The sequence below is a fragment of the Ictidomys tridecemlineatus genome, chromosome 3 (assembly GCF_052094955.1).
Source record: "Ictidomys tridecemlineatus isolate mIctTri1 chromosome 3, mIctTri1.hap1, whole genome shotgun sequence".
Lineage (NCBI taxonomy): Eukaryota > Metazoa > Chordata > Mammalia > Rodentia > Sciuridae > Ictidomys > Ictidomys tridecemlineatus.
This window is the reverse complement of record NC_135479.1, coordinates 15,968,504-15,985,553: the sequence shown is the minus strand read 5'-3', so window position 1 is coordinate 15,985,553 and position 17,050 is coordinate 15,968,504. Positions and strand designations below refer to the sequence as shown.

General features: G+C 42.2%; 1 protein-coding gene and 1 long non-coding RNA gene across 3 annotated transcripts in view; one reads left to right on the top strand and one right to left on the bottom strand.

Annotated features, from left to right (window-relative positions):
* LOC144376016 (uncharacterized) overlaps window positions 1-3,329 on the bottom strand; it is a 32,616-nt gene extending 29,287 nt beyond the window's left edge. Inside the window, exon 1 of one of the 2 annotated variants that reach the window (XR_013436008.1) lies at window positions 1,877-3,329. This is a non-coding gene — a long non-coding RNA (uncharacterized LOC144376016). The remainder of the gene's footprint in view (window positions 1-1,876) is intronic. The other variant, XR_013436009.1, reaches the window with a different exon arrangement.
* Window positions 3,330-4,084: 755 nt separating this feature from the next.
* Window positions 4,085-17,050, top strand: part of Tlk2 (tousled like kinase 2) — a 116,547-nt gene continuing 103,581 nt past the window's right edge. Inside the window, 3 exon segments of the mRNA XM_078041915.1 lie at window positions 4,085-4,154; window positions 4,157-4,225; window positions 6,165-6,247. Coding sequence (XP_077898041.1) covers window positions 4,100-4,154; window positions 4,157-4,225; window positions 6,165-6,247 — 207 coding nt within the window. The 5' untranslated portion in view covers window positions 4,085-4,099.

The window sequence follows — 17,050 nt, the reverse complement described above, 5'->3', positions numbered from 1 at the left end:
AGGATTGCAAGTCCATAGCCCCAGCAATTTAGCAAGGCCCTAAACAACTTAGCAAGACTCTGTCTCAAAATTAAAAAAAAAAAAAATAATAATAAGAAGAAGGGCTGGGGCCCAGTATAGTGGCACACACCTGAAATCCCAGTAATTTGGGAGGCTGAGGCAGGAGGATTTCAAGTTCAAAGCCAGTCTCAGCAGATTAGCAAGGCACTCAGCAACTCAGTGAGACCCTGACTAAATAAAACAATAAAAAAGGGCTGGGGATGTGGCTCAGTGGTTAAGGGCCCCTAGGTTCAATCCCTGGTACCAAAAAAAGCCGGGGAGCTGGGGATGTGATTCAGTGGTTAGGTGGCCTTGGATTCAATTCCCCATATTGCAAAAAACCAAACCAAACAATCAAAACCAGGGTGGTGGTTCCAAAGGAAAATGTTAGGAAGATGAATATGTATCCAAATCCCCCTCTTGAAGACTGATTTATTCTGTTTAAATTTAATCTAAAGTATCCAAAATTCCTTCTTAAAAGGTAACTTTTACTTCCTCTCATGTCCCTATTTTCCCCCCAGTACTGGGGATTGAACCTAAGGCCTTATGAATGTGAGGCAAGAACTCTACCAATAAGCTATCTTCCCACCTCCTTCATGCATTATTACTCTATTGAAAAGTACACAATATACCAAAATTAGTCAGAGGATATCCCTATATGGTCCCCTATGACTGTGAACATGAATCTGGAGGACTTTCCATTCACTTCCCCAAAGGTGGGAAGGACCTGATAACCAACATGAACATCTTCCAGGTCCATATTTCAGTCTTCCATAGCTGATGGGAACTAGGCCTTTGCATGGGGGCATGCCACCATTTGCCATTCCATGACAGGCTGAGTCTCATGAAATTGCCATATGACCAAACACACTTTCAACAAGTTGACTCGTGAACCCCAGGTGAAATACAAAGAACCATCTGACAACAGAATTTGTTTTGAAAATATCCTGTTTCCTCTGGGAAACGGTGAGATCTATTGTCTATATTCTCTTGCCTTTCTGTTAATATTTCCATTTATATGATGTTTAATATGTGGATGCTTAATACATGGAAGCACTCAAACTCTGTGGTAAGCAAACTCATTAAAAATTCTCCCAAGCAGTTGTTTTTGGGGTGATGTTAGGCCTAAAGTAGACTTATGGTGGTGTAAGTTATTTGACTTGTGGAGAAAAATGAACTTCGAAAAGTGAAAGTAAAAATTCATCTCTGGGGCTAGGGTTGTGACTCAGTGGGAGAGCTCTTGCCTTGCACATGTGAGGCATTGGGTTTGATCCTCAGCACCACATAAAAAAATAAATAATGATATCGTGTTTATGTCTAACTAAAAAAATATTTTTTAAAAAACAACTCATCTCTGTGTTCCAAAGATTACTTACATTATTACTTTAAAAAATAGAATTGTGGACTTTTCTACCTGGAGAGGACTTGGGAAATTCTCTAGCTCCAATCCCTTCTTCACACATGAGGTTGGTAAAGGCTGAAAAGGTTAGATAATAGGTTCATGAAGATGTCTATGGAAGAGCTGGGCTGGAACTCAGTTCCAAAACTGGCTAGTGCTTGTTTGCCTTTTTTTTTTTTAATCACAGTGCTGGGGATTGAAACCAGGGCCTTGTACAGGCTAGGCAAGCCCTCTCCCACTGAGCTACATACCCAGACCTTTATTTTTTATCTTATTTTTGAGGCAGGGTCTTGCTGAAGTGCTTAGAACGGCCTCCAATTTGTAATCCTTCTGACTCAGCATCCCAAGTAGCAGGGATTACAGGCAAGTGCCACTGTGCCAAGCTGTATTCTTTTATGTTCTTTTCTAATTTACGACAGTGTAATTTTAAGGAGTTACCTTCTTGATCATTGGCTGTAATGCAAGAGCTTGCCTCATTTGCTTTCCTTTGGTGCTGCAGTGGGAAGCAGGCCCACAATATCCCTCTTTGCTTCTCCTGCTCTATCGGGCGGAGCTTGTACTCAATTCTCTACCTTGCCCTTTTCCCCAACCTCTGCAGCTGATATTCTCCTTCTGCCTTTCAAAGAGTTATCAGAAATATGTGTATATAACTTTCCAAGTAGTCTGGGACAATAAGGAAAATGATTCCTGGTTTCAGTTTTTCCATAGGGCTTGAGTTTGCCCCAAGATTTTGGAAGGTTGGAGAACTAACAAAAAGTAAAACTGCCATTCTTTCCCCATTTCTCAAGTCTGTTTTCTCTTAATTTATGGAAGAATTAGGAGTAAGAAAGAATTAAGCGCAGAAACTCCACTTGGAGTACTTGCCTAGCCCTGGAAAAGTTCAAGGTCTGAACTTTCCCCTTGTGATTTGTTGGTAGTCCTTCAGTCATATGGTCAAAGAAGCATCAGAGAAAAAATGTTGGGTAGCCGCACTTGAAGTCAGTGTTTTGATTCCTGGAAATCAATGAAGAAAGTGTATTTTTTTCTTTGGTGCTGAGGGTCAAAGAGAGAACCCTTTCCCATGCAGGAAGCCCACCTTGGGCATAAAAACTCACCCTACCTCATTCCTCAGGAGACACTGTTTTTCCATCCTAGCACTTACTATCAGACCCCCCTCCCCAAGTACCCGGAGGGCCTTGTTTTTAATCCGAGGTTGAAATGGAACTTTCCCTTGGGTGCCGGAGAGTCTCCCCTGAGGGCAGTGGCCTGCCTCTGGAGGGCAGCATCCTGGTGGGGCTCCTCTCGGATCCCAGAGCACCTTTTGTCCCTGGAGACGCCTTGCCCACCAGGTATGTGTAAGGCAAGTGCGGCCCGCTTTCCGGGGCGTCTGGTTGGGGTCTGGAAGAGGGACCATGGTTTTGGAGAGTGGCGGGCCAGCGAGCACGGGAACACGCTGGGCACAGCGAACTCACTAGCCGGGCGTCTCCTGGAAGTCCGGTTTGGGTCCGCCGGCTCAAGGGTTTTCTTCCTCTCAAATTCATCCCTGGGCAGAGCAACCTCACTTCGCATCCAAACTTGTGCAGATCAAGGATTAAGCGGGCGCGGGCCCAGCCCGACAGCGAGGTCCCTTCAGCGCCCCGGGAGCCGGTTACACAAAGACGGCGGTGGGGGCCCTGGGACTCGGACTCGGGCCCGGCGGGACGCAGGGCGACTCGGGGCCGTCCGACCGCCCCTCGCGCCGCGGCCGGTCTGCCGGCGCCGCCCGTCGCCCGCCCTCAGTCGTCCGGCCAGGCGCGGCCTCCTTCGCCAGCGCGGGGTCCCCTGGTTAACCCCTGCCCGCCAGCCCGGCAGCTGATTGGAGGAGGCGGGGCGCCGGGGCAGCGGGGACCCCCCCACCTTCCTCGTTCCCTCCTCCTCCTCCTCCTCCCCCACTGTCGGCGCTTCCCCCACCCCCCCAGGACCCCCCCTGCCTCCCAGCCGTGCAAATCTCGCGAGGAAACACGCGCTTTCACTAGTGTGTTTACACCGATCACTACTAATCCGGACCGAACCGATCCGGATTAAGGGGCCGGAGGCGGGCCCTGGGCACCAGCGGTTCCGACCCCCCCGCCCTCCGTGCCGCACCCGAGTGGCCCCCAGCCGAGAGGGCCCCCACCTCCCAGCCCGGCCTGGGCCCTCCTGCGCCTCCCTTGGCCTTTGTCCGGCGCCAGGAGGCCGGTCCCGCGCCCCCCGCGGCCGCCCGGGCCCGGGCCCGCGTCAGGCGCCTAGCTCTGTACGCGAGCCCGGGGATCTGCGGCCTCCACGACCCCCTCCCCCGCCCGCCCTCTCGTGGAGCCGGGCGCCGGCGGCGGCTGCCCGGGCGGGGGGTTGCGGCGCTTAGGAGAGGCCCCGGCTCCGCCCCGGGCCTGCCCAGGGGTAAAGCGGAGCGGCCGCAGCCGGGTCGGGTCGGGGCCCCTCCCGGGAGAAGCGTGGAGCGGCGGCGGCGGCAGCGGCAGGTGAGAGGCTGAGCCCCGGGCGGGGGAGGGCGCTGGGCCTGGGGCATTAACCGTCCCGGAGACCCCCTCGGCCTGAGGAGACTGCGACCCGGGCCCACCCCGGGACCCGCGCCGGGCCGTATCTCCCCGGCGCTGAGGCGGGAGGGACTCCCTGAGGGCTGCGGGTCGCCGAGGGGCCGGGCAGAAGATGGGGCAGGCCCAGGCCTGGGAGTGGGGCCAGCGGCCGGCGGAGAGAGGGGGCGCCTCGGCAGCTGGAGGCCTCGGCAGTCTCCCGGGCGCCCCCGAGAGCTGGCCCTCCCTCCCTCCGTGACAGGTGGGCTTGGAGTTGGGGAAAGTTTGGAGCCAGTGAGGGGCGCCGGGACCAGGCCCCATCGGTTTTGCTTCGCGGCTGTGGGCTGCGGGGAGGATCCCTGTCCAAAGCCTCGATGGAATGAGTCGGAGTGGCTATTTCCTTAACATGAGTTGACATTTAAATGAAATAACCGCTGGGGCGTCATTTTCTGGGCCAGGCCTGGGGATGAAGATTTGGGAAATGTTGCGAGAGACCTTGAGGTTGGGGAGAGACTGCAACCTCTGCGATTCCGACCCGATTAGGGCCGGGCTAGACGCTGGGAAGGGCACTTACCTACTTAGGGAAAACTCATTCAATCTCCGTCTTTCTTTTTTAAAAAAAGATGATTTTTTACCTTTCTGAGAATTTCTTAATTCCTTTTTTAACCTGCACTTTTAGGTGTGGGTGAAACTTTAACTTGTCACCCTTTCATTCCCCTTTGCCCCATGCTCTCAATCCAGGAAGGGAAACGAAACTGAAGGACTTTGTAGGGCTGTTACTGGAAATTGTGGAGTTGTTAGATTGCAGAGGGGAATATTTGATTCATGTTTTCTGTGAACTTTAAAATCACACCAATCATTCTAATAACAGCTTAATAGTATGTTTGAAGGGGTTCCGTGTAGTGATAACATACTCCTTTCCCACTTTTAATGTTAAAGATTTTCGGTGCATCGTGTAAGAGTTGATCTCTTGCAAAGGATGGACACATTTGTTCAAAGGAGCCTGTGCATTAATTGGTCAAGGAAGGAGTTTAAAAATGGTGCCCTCCCGCCCCTCCCTGCTTGGAAGGAGTGCTAAAAGCAGATGTCCAGAGTGAAGAGAAACCCATTGCTTCAGGGAGTGGTCAGAAAAAAATTTTGTAAAGAAATTGTTATGGAGCTATATTAATTTCCTGAGTGAATGCAAGTTGAGGATTTTACCTTGGTTGTCTATTTTTTTTTTAAAGATAGAGTGAGAGAGGAGAGAGAGAGAGAGAGAGAATTTTTAATATTTATTTTTTAGTTCTCGGCGGACACAACATCTTTGTTGGTATGTGGTGCTGAGGATCGAACCAGGGTCGCACGCATGCCAGGCGAGCGCGCTACCTCTTGAGCCACATCCCCAGCCCCACCTTGGTTGTCTATTAAATTTAAAATAAAATAATTCATTTTTTTCATGAGGTAATGTGAGCTCTTCAGAGAAAGGAGCTACATAATAGTGTTATTTGAAGTAATTTGTAGCTTCTGATTCATGCCATATTTTGAAATTATTAATGATTCATATTTTTAGTTTAAGAACTAGTTCCTGCGTGTTTGGGAAAGAAATATCTGAAAATACTTAGCTAGAATTCAAAGATACAAAGGTTGTTAGAAGTAAATTTCTTTTTGCAAGATCATCCATGTTTTATTGTTGTTGGTTTTGTTTTTGGTCCTGGGATTGAACTTGGGCACTCAACCACTGAGCCACATCCCCAGCCCTATTTTGTATTTTATTTAGAGTCAGGGTCTCACTGAGTTGCCTTGTGCCTCGCTTTTGCTGAGGCTGGCTTTGAACTTGCAATCCTCCTTTGAACTTGCAAGCCTCCCAAGTTGCTGGGATTACAGGTTTGTGCCACCACCCCTCATCCATGTTTTTTTTTTCCCCCTCTACTACTTTTACAGATGTTGTATGAATGGTTTGTAGTTTTTCTTTATTGGGATAAGAGTAAGTTGCCCCCATAGACAAGGACTTTCAAGCTGCTATAGAACTTTGAATATATTGGTAATGTCAAATAATTATTTGGTGCAGTGCATTATAGTTAACTACTCTTATGCTCTATTTTTTATTTTGAGGTTTACTGTATGTCTCAATCAAATAACTGCTCTGAGTTTTGTTGTAATAAAACTTTTCCTCACATTTTAGTTTTCATGGTTTTTACAGTCTACTTTTTCTTTTTCAGTAGAAATGATGGAAGAATTGCATAGCCTGGACCCACGACGGCAGGAATTATTAGAGGCCAGGTTTACTGGAGTTGGTGTTAGTAAGGTGAGTAAAATGAAGATGATGAACACTATTGGTAGTCTAATGTAAACACATTTAAAAAATGATTAAGAGCAGTTTGGGTGAAACATACTGATGGGTGCAGGGAAAATTTGTCTCATGATTCCATTGAACTTTTAAATCCTGCCAGTCTTTCCAATAGCGTATTTGAAGGTGTTCTACATGGGAGTATATGCTTCTTTCCCCCTTCAAATACAGGAGAAGTTTCTTGAAGGGTTTGTTAAAAGGATACTGATAGAATGTGTATCTAGAATTTATGCCATATTTTGTTAAAAATTCTCAGCTACTCAGAAAAAAAAAATAATTATAAGGCTTTGCCTAGTTTTATTACACTGATTTTACTGGGTAGTTATATGATATAGCATTGAAGAATCTTACTCTGTGAAATCTTTCAGTTCAGTTCTGCAGCTTAGCTGATTCCTCCTGGTTGCACCCCAGACCGTTTTCTCTCTCCTCTTATTTTTCTTCCTTTTCATTGTTTTTGTTTTTGTTGTGGGAGTGTAAAATAAGTTCAAGGCCCCATTAATGGGTAGTTCAGATGTCAAACAGTGCTATGGCTGCCTGCATATCCTTATGTACTTGGCAGTTCGCCCCTCTGTTCCCATGGGATGATTTTAGTGCAATATATAAAGAGTGTGTGTGTGTGTGTGTGTGTGTATGTATGTGTATGTATGTATGATGCTTTATTTAAAAATTTCACTGACCCATGATTGTTAGATTATTTAGGCTTGAGGTACGTGAATATGTGAATTTTTGATCTTTAACCAATATGATACATTTCTTTCTGTGTTTTCCAAGAAGTTTTATCTCAAGGTAACCTAGGTTTCATGCTTTGGTTAGTTGCTTCTTCAGGGAAGTGAATGTTAAAGTTTATAGTTGGAAAACATAACTTCTTTGATGGATCACACAATTTTGGTGAGCTCTGGGATGAACTTATAGTTTTTGTTTATTCAATAGGTATTGAGTGCCTATAGTATTCTAGGCGTTGTGCAAAGAGAGAACGCCAGTCTCTGAGGAGAGATGATATTTTGATGAGAGCTGCATTAGAGCTGTGACAAGGTGCTTAGGAACCCAGGATTTGATACACATTTTTGGTTTCTTTGCCACTTTAATTAAATAACTTGACTTTTGGTGGAACTTTGGAGTGGCTACTCTTGAGCATTGTGTTTTGAATTTCATGTGGATAGACATAAATTCTCTGACCTAGGTGAAGTAGCTTCAGATAGAAATGAGCAGTGTATTTGGATATTAAATTGATCCATGGTTCAGTTGATTACTTATTGATGACTTTTGATGTGTCTTTTAACATGGGAATTTGGCATAAGGCTTACATCCAAATCTATATATTCAGTTGGTTCCCTATTGAGTAAATTAGAAAGTTGGTGTTCGAGTTGTATGCAGTTTAAACTTACTGGTTTTTGTTAGGATGTTTTTCTTTCTTTCTGCTTTTAGACTCCTGATGGCTATATCCAAGAATACTTTTGATGGAGTAGGGCATAAGTAACGGAAATGAGGGTATTCTGAATTTGCTGCTTCAACCCAATTTAGAATCATGGAACTAACGTGTCAGAAGACTTGAAAGCAGTATCCTGCTTAATAAGAAGTTATACCTTTAACATAAAGAGAAAGATGTTCTCTGTGGAGAGAGAAGTTCCTCTAAGTCCTGTTGTTTTTATTCCATTAATTGTATGTTATTTTGATGTTCAAGTCATAGTGTATTTATCACAATAAATGTTATTCAGGGACTAGTAGGAGAGTATTGTTTTCCAGAACAAAGAAACTTAAAAAAAAAAAAGTAGTATCTGTAATTTGCAGAGTTAGGAAGAGGTAAAGAAAATATCCATTTTATATGAATTTTGTTGCCTATGAGACATATTTATCAGACCATTGATTAGAAATGGAGAGGGGAAGTAAAAAGGACTGGGTAAAAGGATGCTTTTGGAGAAACTCTTGGGTTTGAATTTATTGTTACAGATCATAGTTTCCCAATAAGGATATCACTATAGATGACAGTTTTAGTTTTATTTAGTGTTTTTTGTTTGTTTGTTTGTTTGTTTTTTGCTTTTTTGGTACTGGGGAGCTTTCAGTTTTGCTAAGATCAACAAGAGATTTCAGGGCTGAGGATATGGCTCAAGTGGTAGCGCGCTCGCCTGGCATGCTTGCGGCCCAGGTTCGATCCTCAGCACCACATACCAACAAAAGATGTTGTGTCCGCCGAGAACTAAAAAATAAATATTAAAAATAAATTCTCATTCTCTCTCTCTCTCTCTCTCTCTCTCTCTCTCTCTCTCTCTCTCTCTCCTCTCTCTTTAAAAAAAAAACAAGAGATTTCAGCCTTTGCTGTTTCAAATGGGAGAGCAGAGTGACTTGCTTGTGATAGTGCCATCTAGTGGGACTGGTGCAGCCTCACAGACTAGCTCTTAAGTTTCTCCTAACATTTTCAGTACTTAGAAGGAAGAAAGGCAGTGCCCCTGTGGATTCTTTTCTAGTGGACAAGGGCAAGAGTTTTATAAGTAGCTGCAGTCTTTGAACTTCCTAGTTGTTATAGATCTTCTGTCATAATGCTCCAAGTTTTTTAAACTTTCAAATACTTCACAAAACTTAGGCTAAAATGAAATGGCCAAACCACCACATTTATTACTTATATTTAAGATACTTACTATTTATATTTAGGTTTTTTATTTGCAAGTTTTTATTTTCTTACATAGTACATTTGTATGCCTTTAATTTCTATATTTGCATATTTATTTCATAATTGGTAAACCAAAAGTTCATTTGTTTGGGGCTTTGGTTTTTGTTTAAAATATTGATATTTTCTGTTGTTCGTGGTTGAGGATGGGAAAGAAGCCTAATACGCATTGAGACATCTATGGCAGCTTGTTTTCCTTCTCTACCTGCCATTTTTTAGGAAAACCAGAAACCATCCTGTTTGTTTTTTTGGCAGTACCAGGGATTGAACCCGGGGTGCTCTACCATTGAGCTACATCTCTAGTCTTTTTGTTTTTTAATTTTTAGACAGGGTCTCCCTGAATTGCCCAGGCTGGCTATGAACTTGCAATCCTCCTGTCACAGCTTCTTGAGTTGCTGGGGTTACAGGCATGCCCTAGTATACCTGCTTCTCTCCCCCCGCCCCCCCACCTGTCCGCCCTCTCGGTACTGGGGATTGCACTAAGGGGCATTCAACCACTAAACCACACGCCCGGCCCCATTTTGTATTTTATTTAGAGACAGGGAGGGTCTCTAAATAAAATACAAAATACACTGCCTTGTGCCTTGCTAAGACTGGCTTTGAACTCTTGATCCTCCTGCCTCAGCCTCCTGAGCCGCCTGGATTATAGGCATGTACCACCCCACCTGACCTGCCCCTCTTAGTTTTGACATGATAAGATTAAATTGGATTGTGAACATATTTCATTTTTTTATTGACCTGATATTTGAGCTATTCTACTTCTTTTATAAGATACCATCTTTTAAGCACTGGATTATCCACTTTTGGTAATGTGAAACTGTCTACATTTTGTATTCATATGTTTTCTATCAGGACCTGTTACAGTTTATATTCCTTACTCTGTTCCCTTTTGGAAATTTAAGTATAGGTAGTCTCTGTGATTTTGAAGACTGAAGGAAATGGAATCCCGACCTTGCATGTACTATTAACTATACTTCATGGAACAAATAGTTGTAGAACTTGCTATGTGCCCAGTACTGTCCCAGGAAGAGCAGAAACAATAAGAAGTAAATTTAGTGTGTAGGGTGGGGGTGGTTACTAGAGATTGAGCCCAGGGGAGCTCTACCATAGAGCTACATCCCCAACCTTATTTATTTATTTATTTTCTTTTAAGGGACAGGGAATAAAACTCAGGGGTTTTATACCTGAGCTACATCCACAGCCTTTTTTAATTTAATTTTTATTTGAGATAGGGTCTTACTCAATTGCTGAGTCTGGCCTTGAACTTATAATATTGGTTAACAAATTTGTATTTTAAGCAATTCAGCACATTCTCCATCCTCTTCTTATAAGCTGTACTGCTTGATGCCCACTGCATTTCTGCCACTAGAGGAAATATACTTGCCAAGGATCATTTTATTACACCCTGGATTTGTATTGTAATTACATAGCTTTAGAGTTGCATAAACCAATAAATATGATAGTGAATTGAAAGGTTTATTTTTTGAGCCGGGCATGGTGGCGCACACCCATAATCTCAGCGGCTTAGGAAGCTGAGGCAGGGAGATCCCTAGTTCAAAGCCAGCCTTACCAACTTATCAAGGCCCTAAGCAACTCAGCAAGACATTATCTCTAATAAAATATAAAAAAGGGCTGTGGCTAAGCATCCATAGGTTCAGTTCCTGGAACAAAAAAATAAAAAAGATGTATTTTATGAAACTGAGTTTACTGCCATAGAAAGGTGACGTATATACACACACTGTGTGTGTGTGTTTATGTTTTTTGATGGGAAGGATTGAATCCAGGGCCTTTTACATGTTTAATATGTGCTCTGTCCTGAGCCACATACCCTCTGCACTTATAATTCTCTTTTTTAATATGAAAGACTTTCATTTATGACTTTATTTTTTTTTTGAATTTTTTAATATTTTCAGTTTTCGGTGGACACAACATCTTTATTTTATTTTATGTGGTGCTGAGGATTGAACCCAGCACCCTACACATGCTAGGCAAGCACATTACCACTTGAGCCACATCCCCAGCCCCTCATTTATAACTTTAATAAGTATTAAGTTCTCACTTTACTTTTTAAAGATATTGAAACTGGAAATTATACATTATGTATTATAAGTGTAGTTTGTGTAAGACTACAATCACTGGATTTATAACTCAAAAGGCCCACCTCTAAAGACTGGCAGAAGGCCAGATGTGGTGGCACATGCCTGTAATCCCAGCAGCAAGGGAAGTTGAAGCAGGAGATTTACAAGTTCAAAACCAGCCTAAGCAAATTAGGGTATTCCTGAGTATCTTAGTGAGACCCTATCTCAAAATAAAAAATAAAAGGCCTGGGAATGCGGCTCTGGTTTAGCGCCCCCTGGGTTAAATCCCCAGTACCAAAAAATGTCAAAAGAATGTACATTTAGGTTGGAAATATACATGCTTAGTGGTAGGATAACTTGCCTAGCATGTGCTGAGCTCTGGGTTTAATCTCTACTAGATATCTGGTGTTAGCTCTTTAATATACCAATGCCATTTATTTATTTATTTAGGCACTGAGGATTGAACCCAGTGTTTGCCACTGAGTTACATCCTCAGTCCTTTTTATGATTTTTAAAAAAATTTTTGAGACCCAGGCTGCTGTTGTAGCTCAGTGGTAGGGAGCACTTGCCTAGCATGCATGAAGTACTGGGTTGGATCCCCAGTACCACATTAAAAAAAAAAAAAAAAACTAAACAAAATTTTGAGATGGGGTTTCACTAGGTTGCTTAGGGCTTTAACAAGTTGCTGAGACTGGCCTTGAATTTGTGATCCTCCTGCCTCAGCCTCTTGAGTTGCCATGTCCCCTGGCTCCATTTTTATTTATGTTTTAAAAATTATTTAACTATTTTATATGTATTTTTTGTTTCAAGTATTTTATGTGCAATATGTATTAGACAATGATAAGTAAATAAATGCTGAAAAATAGTTAACACTTATACTGATGCTTTTGAATTCAAATTCAGATTTTTCTTTTGGTACCAGGACCACACATCCCTAATATCTTTTTTTTTTTTTTAGTAGGTGGACATATACCCTTATTTTATTTATTTATTTTTATGTGGTGCTAAGGATCAAACGCAGTGCCTCACACATGCTAGGCAAGCGCTCTACCATAGAGGCCACCAGTGTACCTCAGCTCTTTTTTATATTTTATTTAGAGACTGGTTCTTGCTGAGTTGCTAAGTGCTTTGCACAGTTGCTGAGGCTGGCTTTGAACTTGTAACCTTCCTACCTCAGCCTCACGAGCCACTGGGATTACAGGTGTGTACCATTAATGCTTTCAGTTTAGTACTGGGGACTCTACCATGGAACTACCTTCTCAGTCCTTTCTATTTTTTATTTTGAGACAGCATCTCATTAAGTTGCCATTACTGAGGCTGTCTTTGAACTTGTGATCCTCTGGCCTCAGACTTCTGAGTAGCCAAGATCACAGGCATTCACTAAATGCCTGGCTTCATGTCTCTGAAATTCACGTAATCTGAATTTCTCATGCCATTAATTTCGCCACCATTGCTACTGCCTTGATCCAGACCTACCTCATTCATAACTGTACTGGTCAGTTTCTCCTCCCTAATTCATCTTTCTCTAAACTGCTACCAGTTATATTTCTGTTCTGTTTTTATTTATTTTATTTTTTTTTCATGGTACTGATGATTAAACCCAGGGATGCTCTATGATGGAGTTACACCCCTAGAACCTTTTTATTTTTTGGGGGACTGGATCTCACTAAGTTTCTCAAGCTGTCATTGAACTTGTGTTCCTCCTGCCTCAGCCTCCCAAGTCGCTGGGATTATAAGTGTGCACCACCATGTCCAGCTACCAGTTATATTAAAAACAATAATATAATGTTACTCCTTTGCTTTACAGGCTCCCCATTACCTCTTCTAGTTTCAAAGTCTTATATCGTTTCTATTCTATAATTAATTACCTCAGAAGTGATAGCATATATACTTAATTTATCAAAAATTGATGTTAATCAATACCTTTGCCCTCTTGGTCAGTCAAGGCTCTTATAGAATAAACTTCACCTATTTCTTTCCCAATTCACATGCTATTGGTTTTTATATTTGTGTGTGTGTGTGTATGTGTGTTTAGCAGACTTTATTTTTTAGAATAATTTTGGGTAGAAAATCAAGGTAGAGATAGTACAGAGTTCCTACATATTCTACCTAGCTCCCATTTCCCTTTATTAATATCTTGCCTTATGTGTGGAGTATTTGTTAAAATTGATAAACCAATATGGATACATTTTTAGTAATTGTAGTCTAATTATATTAGGATTCACTTTTTGTGTTATATTATTTTATGATCCCCTGCCCGCACCTGCAGTGGGCATTGAATATAGGGGTGCTCTGCCACTGAGCTACATCCCTATCCCTTTTGTTTTTTATTTTTGGACAGGGTCTCACTAAGTTGCCCAGGCTGTCCTCAAACTTGGGATTCTCCTGCCTCAGCATCCTGAGTAGCTGGGATTACAGGCATGTGCTGCTGCATCTGGCGGTTTCATGGTTTTGAAAAATGCAAAAAAAAAAGCCAGGTATAGCCCATTTGTGTGTGTGTGTGTGTGTGTGTGTATGCACACATATATTTTACATATATGTATATGTATATACACATATACATATATTTACACACATTTTATCAGTCCACAGATTATTATTTAATCTATTTTATATAGGCAGTGTTCATTTAGCTTGGTCTACATATTTGCCACTTGATTCTGTGTTCTTTTTTGTGGGTACTTTTTCCTTTGCCTGAAATATATTCTTTGGAATAGATACTGTGGATCTACCAGTGATGATATCCTTATTTTATCTGCTTAAAAATGTCTACTTTGGCCTTGATTTTTTTTTTTTTTCCCTCCCCCTAAATGACGTTTCACTGTGTTGCCCAGGCTGGCTTGGAATTCCTACACTCAAGCAGTTTTCTTGCCTCAGCCTCCTGAGTAGCTGGGATTCCTGAATAGTTGTGATCTGTCTGCACCTGACTACTTTGGCCTTATTCTTGAATAGTATTTTGTTAAAATTGTAGGCTGGCCAGGCATTGTAGGTATACCTATAATCCCAATGTTTTGGGAGGCTGAGGCAGGAGGATAAGTTTGAGGCCAACCTGGGCAACTTGTTTTTAAAGAAAAATTGGGCTGGGGATGTGGCTCAAGCGGTAGCGCGCTTGCCTGGCATGCATGCGGCCCGGGTTCGATCCTCAGCACCACATACCAACAAAGATGTTGTGTCCGCCGAGAACTAAAAAATAAATATTAAAAATTCTAAAAAAAAAAAAAAAAGAAAAAAAAAGAAAAGAAAAATAACAATAATAACAAAAAGGACTGGGGGTTTAGCTTAGTGATAGAACACCCTGGGGTTCAGTATTGTTTCCCCCACCCCCCAAAAAAATTCTCAGTTGTCCATTACTTCTTCTCAGCGTGCTGTTTCTTCTGGCTTCCAGTATACTGCCTTTTATTTTTAGTCAGTACTGTTCTATCAAGGGTTATCTGTTTTTTCGGTGCCCATTTTAAAGATTTTTCTCTTTGTTATCTTCTCATATTTCTTCTGCTTTATTCTTCTTCTTTGGCACATCATTTATATATGCTAGATCTTCTCATTGTGTTTTCTCTAATCCCCCACCTCCCCGAGGGGCTGCAGATCAAACCCAGGGCTTCCTGCATGTTAGCCAAGCGCCTTGCCACTGACTTATACTCTGGCTCTTTTTCTGCCTCTTAATCCTGTCTTCTGTGTTCTGTTTGTTCCCCCTGTCTGAATACTTGGTAGTGTTCAGTTGATTCATACTTGGTAGTGTAGGTCAATTTCTCCTGACCTGTCTGCCACTTCCTTTATTTTCCCTTTAAATTTATCTACTCTGGATGAAACTATCCATTGAGTTTTCACAAGAGCTGTCTTCTTCCTGGGTCACTCTTTTGGTATTGGGGATTAAACCCAAGGGCACTGAATCACTGAGCCATATCCCTACTTCTTTTTATATTTTATTTAGAGACAGGGTCTCAACTAAATTGGTGAGGCTGCCTTTGAACTCATGATCTTCCTACCTCAAGCTCATGAGCCATTGGTTCTGAGTCACTCTTATTCTGAGTGAATAGCCTGTGGGTTTCTTACTTTTATATATTAATTTGTTTTTGTGATTCTGGGGCTAAACCTGGGGCCTTATACATGCCAGGCAAGTGCTCTATCTCTGAACTATAGCTTTAGCTCTCATTTACTTTTCTTTTCTTTTTTTTTTTCTTTTGTACCAGGGATTGAACTCAGGGGCACTCAACCACTGAGCCACATCCCCAGCCCATTTTTGTATTTTTTAATTTAGAGATAGGGTCTCACTGAGCTGCTTAGTACCTCTCTGTTGCTGAGGCTGACTTTGAACTCATGATTCTCCTGTCTCAGCCTCCCCAGCTGGGAGGATTACAGGCCTGCACCACCACACCACTACCAAAAGTAATTAATTAATTAAACTATTAAATAAAGTATAGGCTGTCTTCTTCACATTCTTTTGAGGCAGGTTGTAGGTTTTGGCTTATTTCTCTTCCTACACCCCTACACATCCTAAATTCAACTCAGTTTCAAACCTTTTCCTATAGAATTAAATCAGCAAAACCCCTCAAATTGACATAATAGTGTTTTGGGTGTCTTTTTGTTTTGAGTTGTAGGCTTATATCTCTGACTTCTTGCCTTAGAGATTTTGGTGCAGTAATTTTTTTTGCGGGGGGTGGGGTGGGGGGAGTGGGGTGGGGGAGTTGCTAGGATTTCAGGAATTTAACCCAGGGGCGCTTTAGAACTCATGCTTCTCTTGCCTCAGCCTCCTGAGCTGCTGGGATTACAGGAATGCATCACCACTCCTTGCAGTCCCCAGCCCTTTTTATCTTTTCCTTTTTTTTTTTCTTTTTGTGGTACTGGGGATTGCCAGGCAAGTGCTCTATCTCTGAACTATAGCTTTAGCTCTCATTTACTTTTCTTTTTTTTTTTTTTCTTTTGTACCAGGGATTGAGCTCGGGGGCACTCAACCACTGAGTCACATCCACAGCCCTGTTTTGTATTTTATTTAGAGACAGGGTGTCACTGAGTGAGTTGTTTAGAGTCTCACCATTGCTGAGGCTGACTTTGAATTGCAGTCCTCCTGTCTCAGCCTCCCGAGCTGCTGGGGTTACAGGCATATGCCACTGTGCCCAGTCTTTATTTTTTTCTTTTGAGATGAAGATTCACTAAGTTGCTGAGGTTGTCCTTGAATTTGTGATCTTCATGCCTCGGCCTCCTGAGTTTCTGGGAGGCATGCACTACCATGCCTGGCTTTATTTTGTTTTTTTACAGTCAGTAACATTATGTAAGTCACAAAGTGAGTATGAATTCCTTTGATATAGTAGGTAGAAAATCCATATCTATTTTTCACTTGTGTGATTTTTACTTATCTGTTTCTTTCCTTCCCATATGGTTGGCATTGTCGTTGACATTGTTCCTGGTATTTGCAGTCATTTGTTTGATCTCTTATTTTCTATTTACTTTTAGTTAAATAAAATTAAATTGAAAGATTTCTTAACATTTTTTTTAAAAGTCCTGGGGAAATAAAACAAATTAAATAGTTACTATTTCAAAACATGAGTCTAGGAATGATTTGACTTAGTTGGTCCTTTTCTTCTTTGTGGATCTCAAATTGTCAGGTCCCTTCTGGTGATAGGTTTTACTTGGTCCTGACTACAATTAGGTGAATGGAATTTGTGTAGAATCTGCTTCATAGTATGTTAGCCATGGCTAAACACTCTTATACTATTCTGTTTGACCATTTACAGTACTGATACCCTGTTTCTCTAATCCAGAGACGTGGTTCTTTCTAGTTCCAACTATTCCTTTCTTAAACTTTAGGCACATTTATCTTTCTCGGAGTACTTGGTGACTAAGGGCTGCAGAAGGATTCACCTTCCCATCTCTGATTCTGTTTGGTTCATTCAGGAGTATCCTTTTAAAAGCAAATTGTGGAACCATAGGGTTTTGGTCATAGGATCATTTGCTCTATCGGCTGCTTACTCCTGGTCAGGTTTATGCCCTGATAGGCTTTCATGGGAAATCTTGTTTTATAATTTG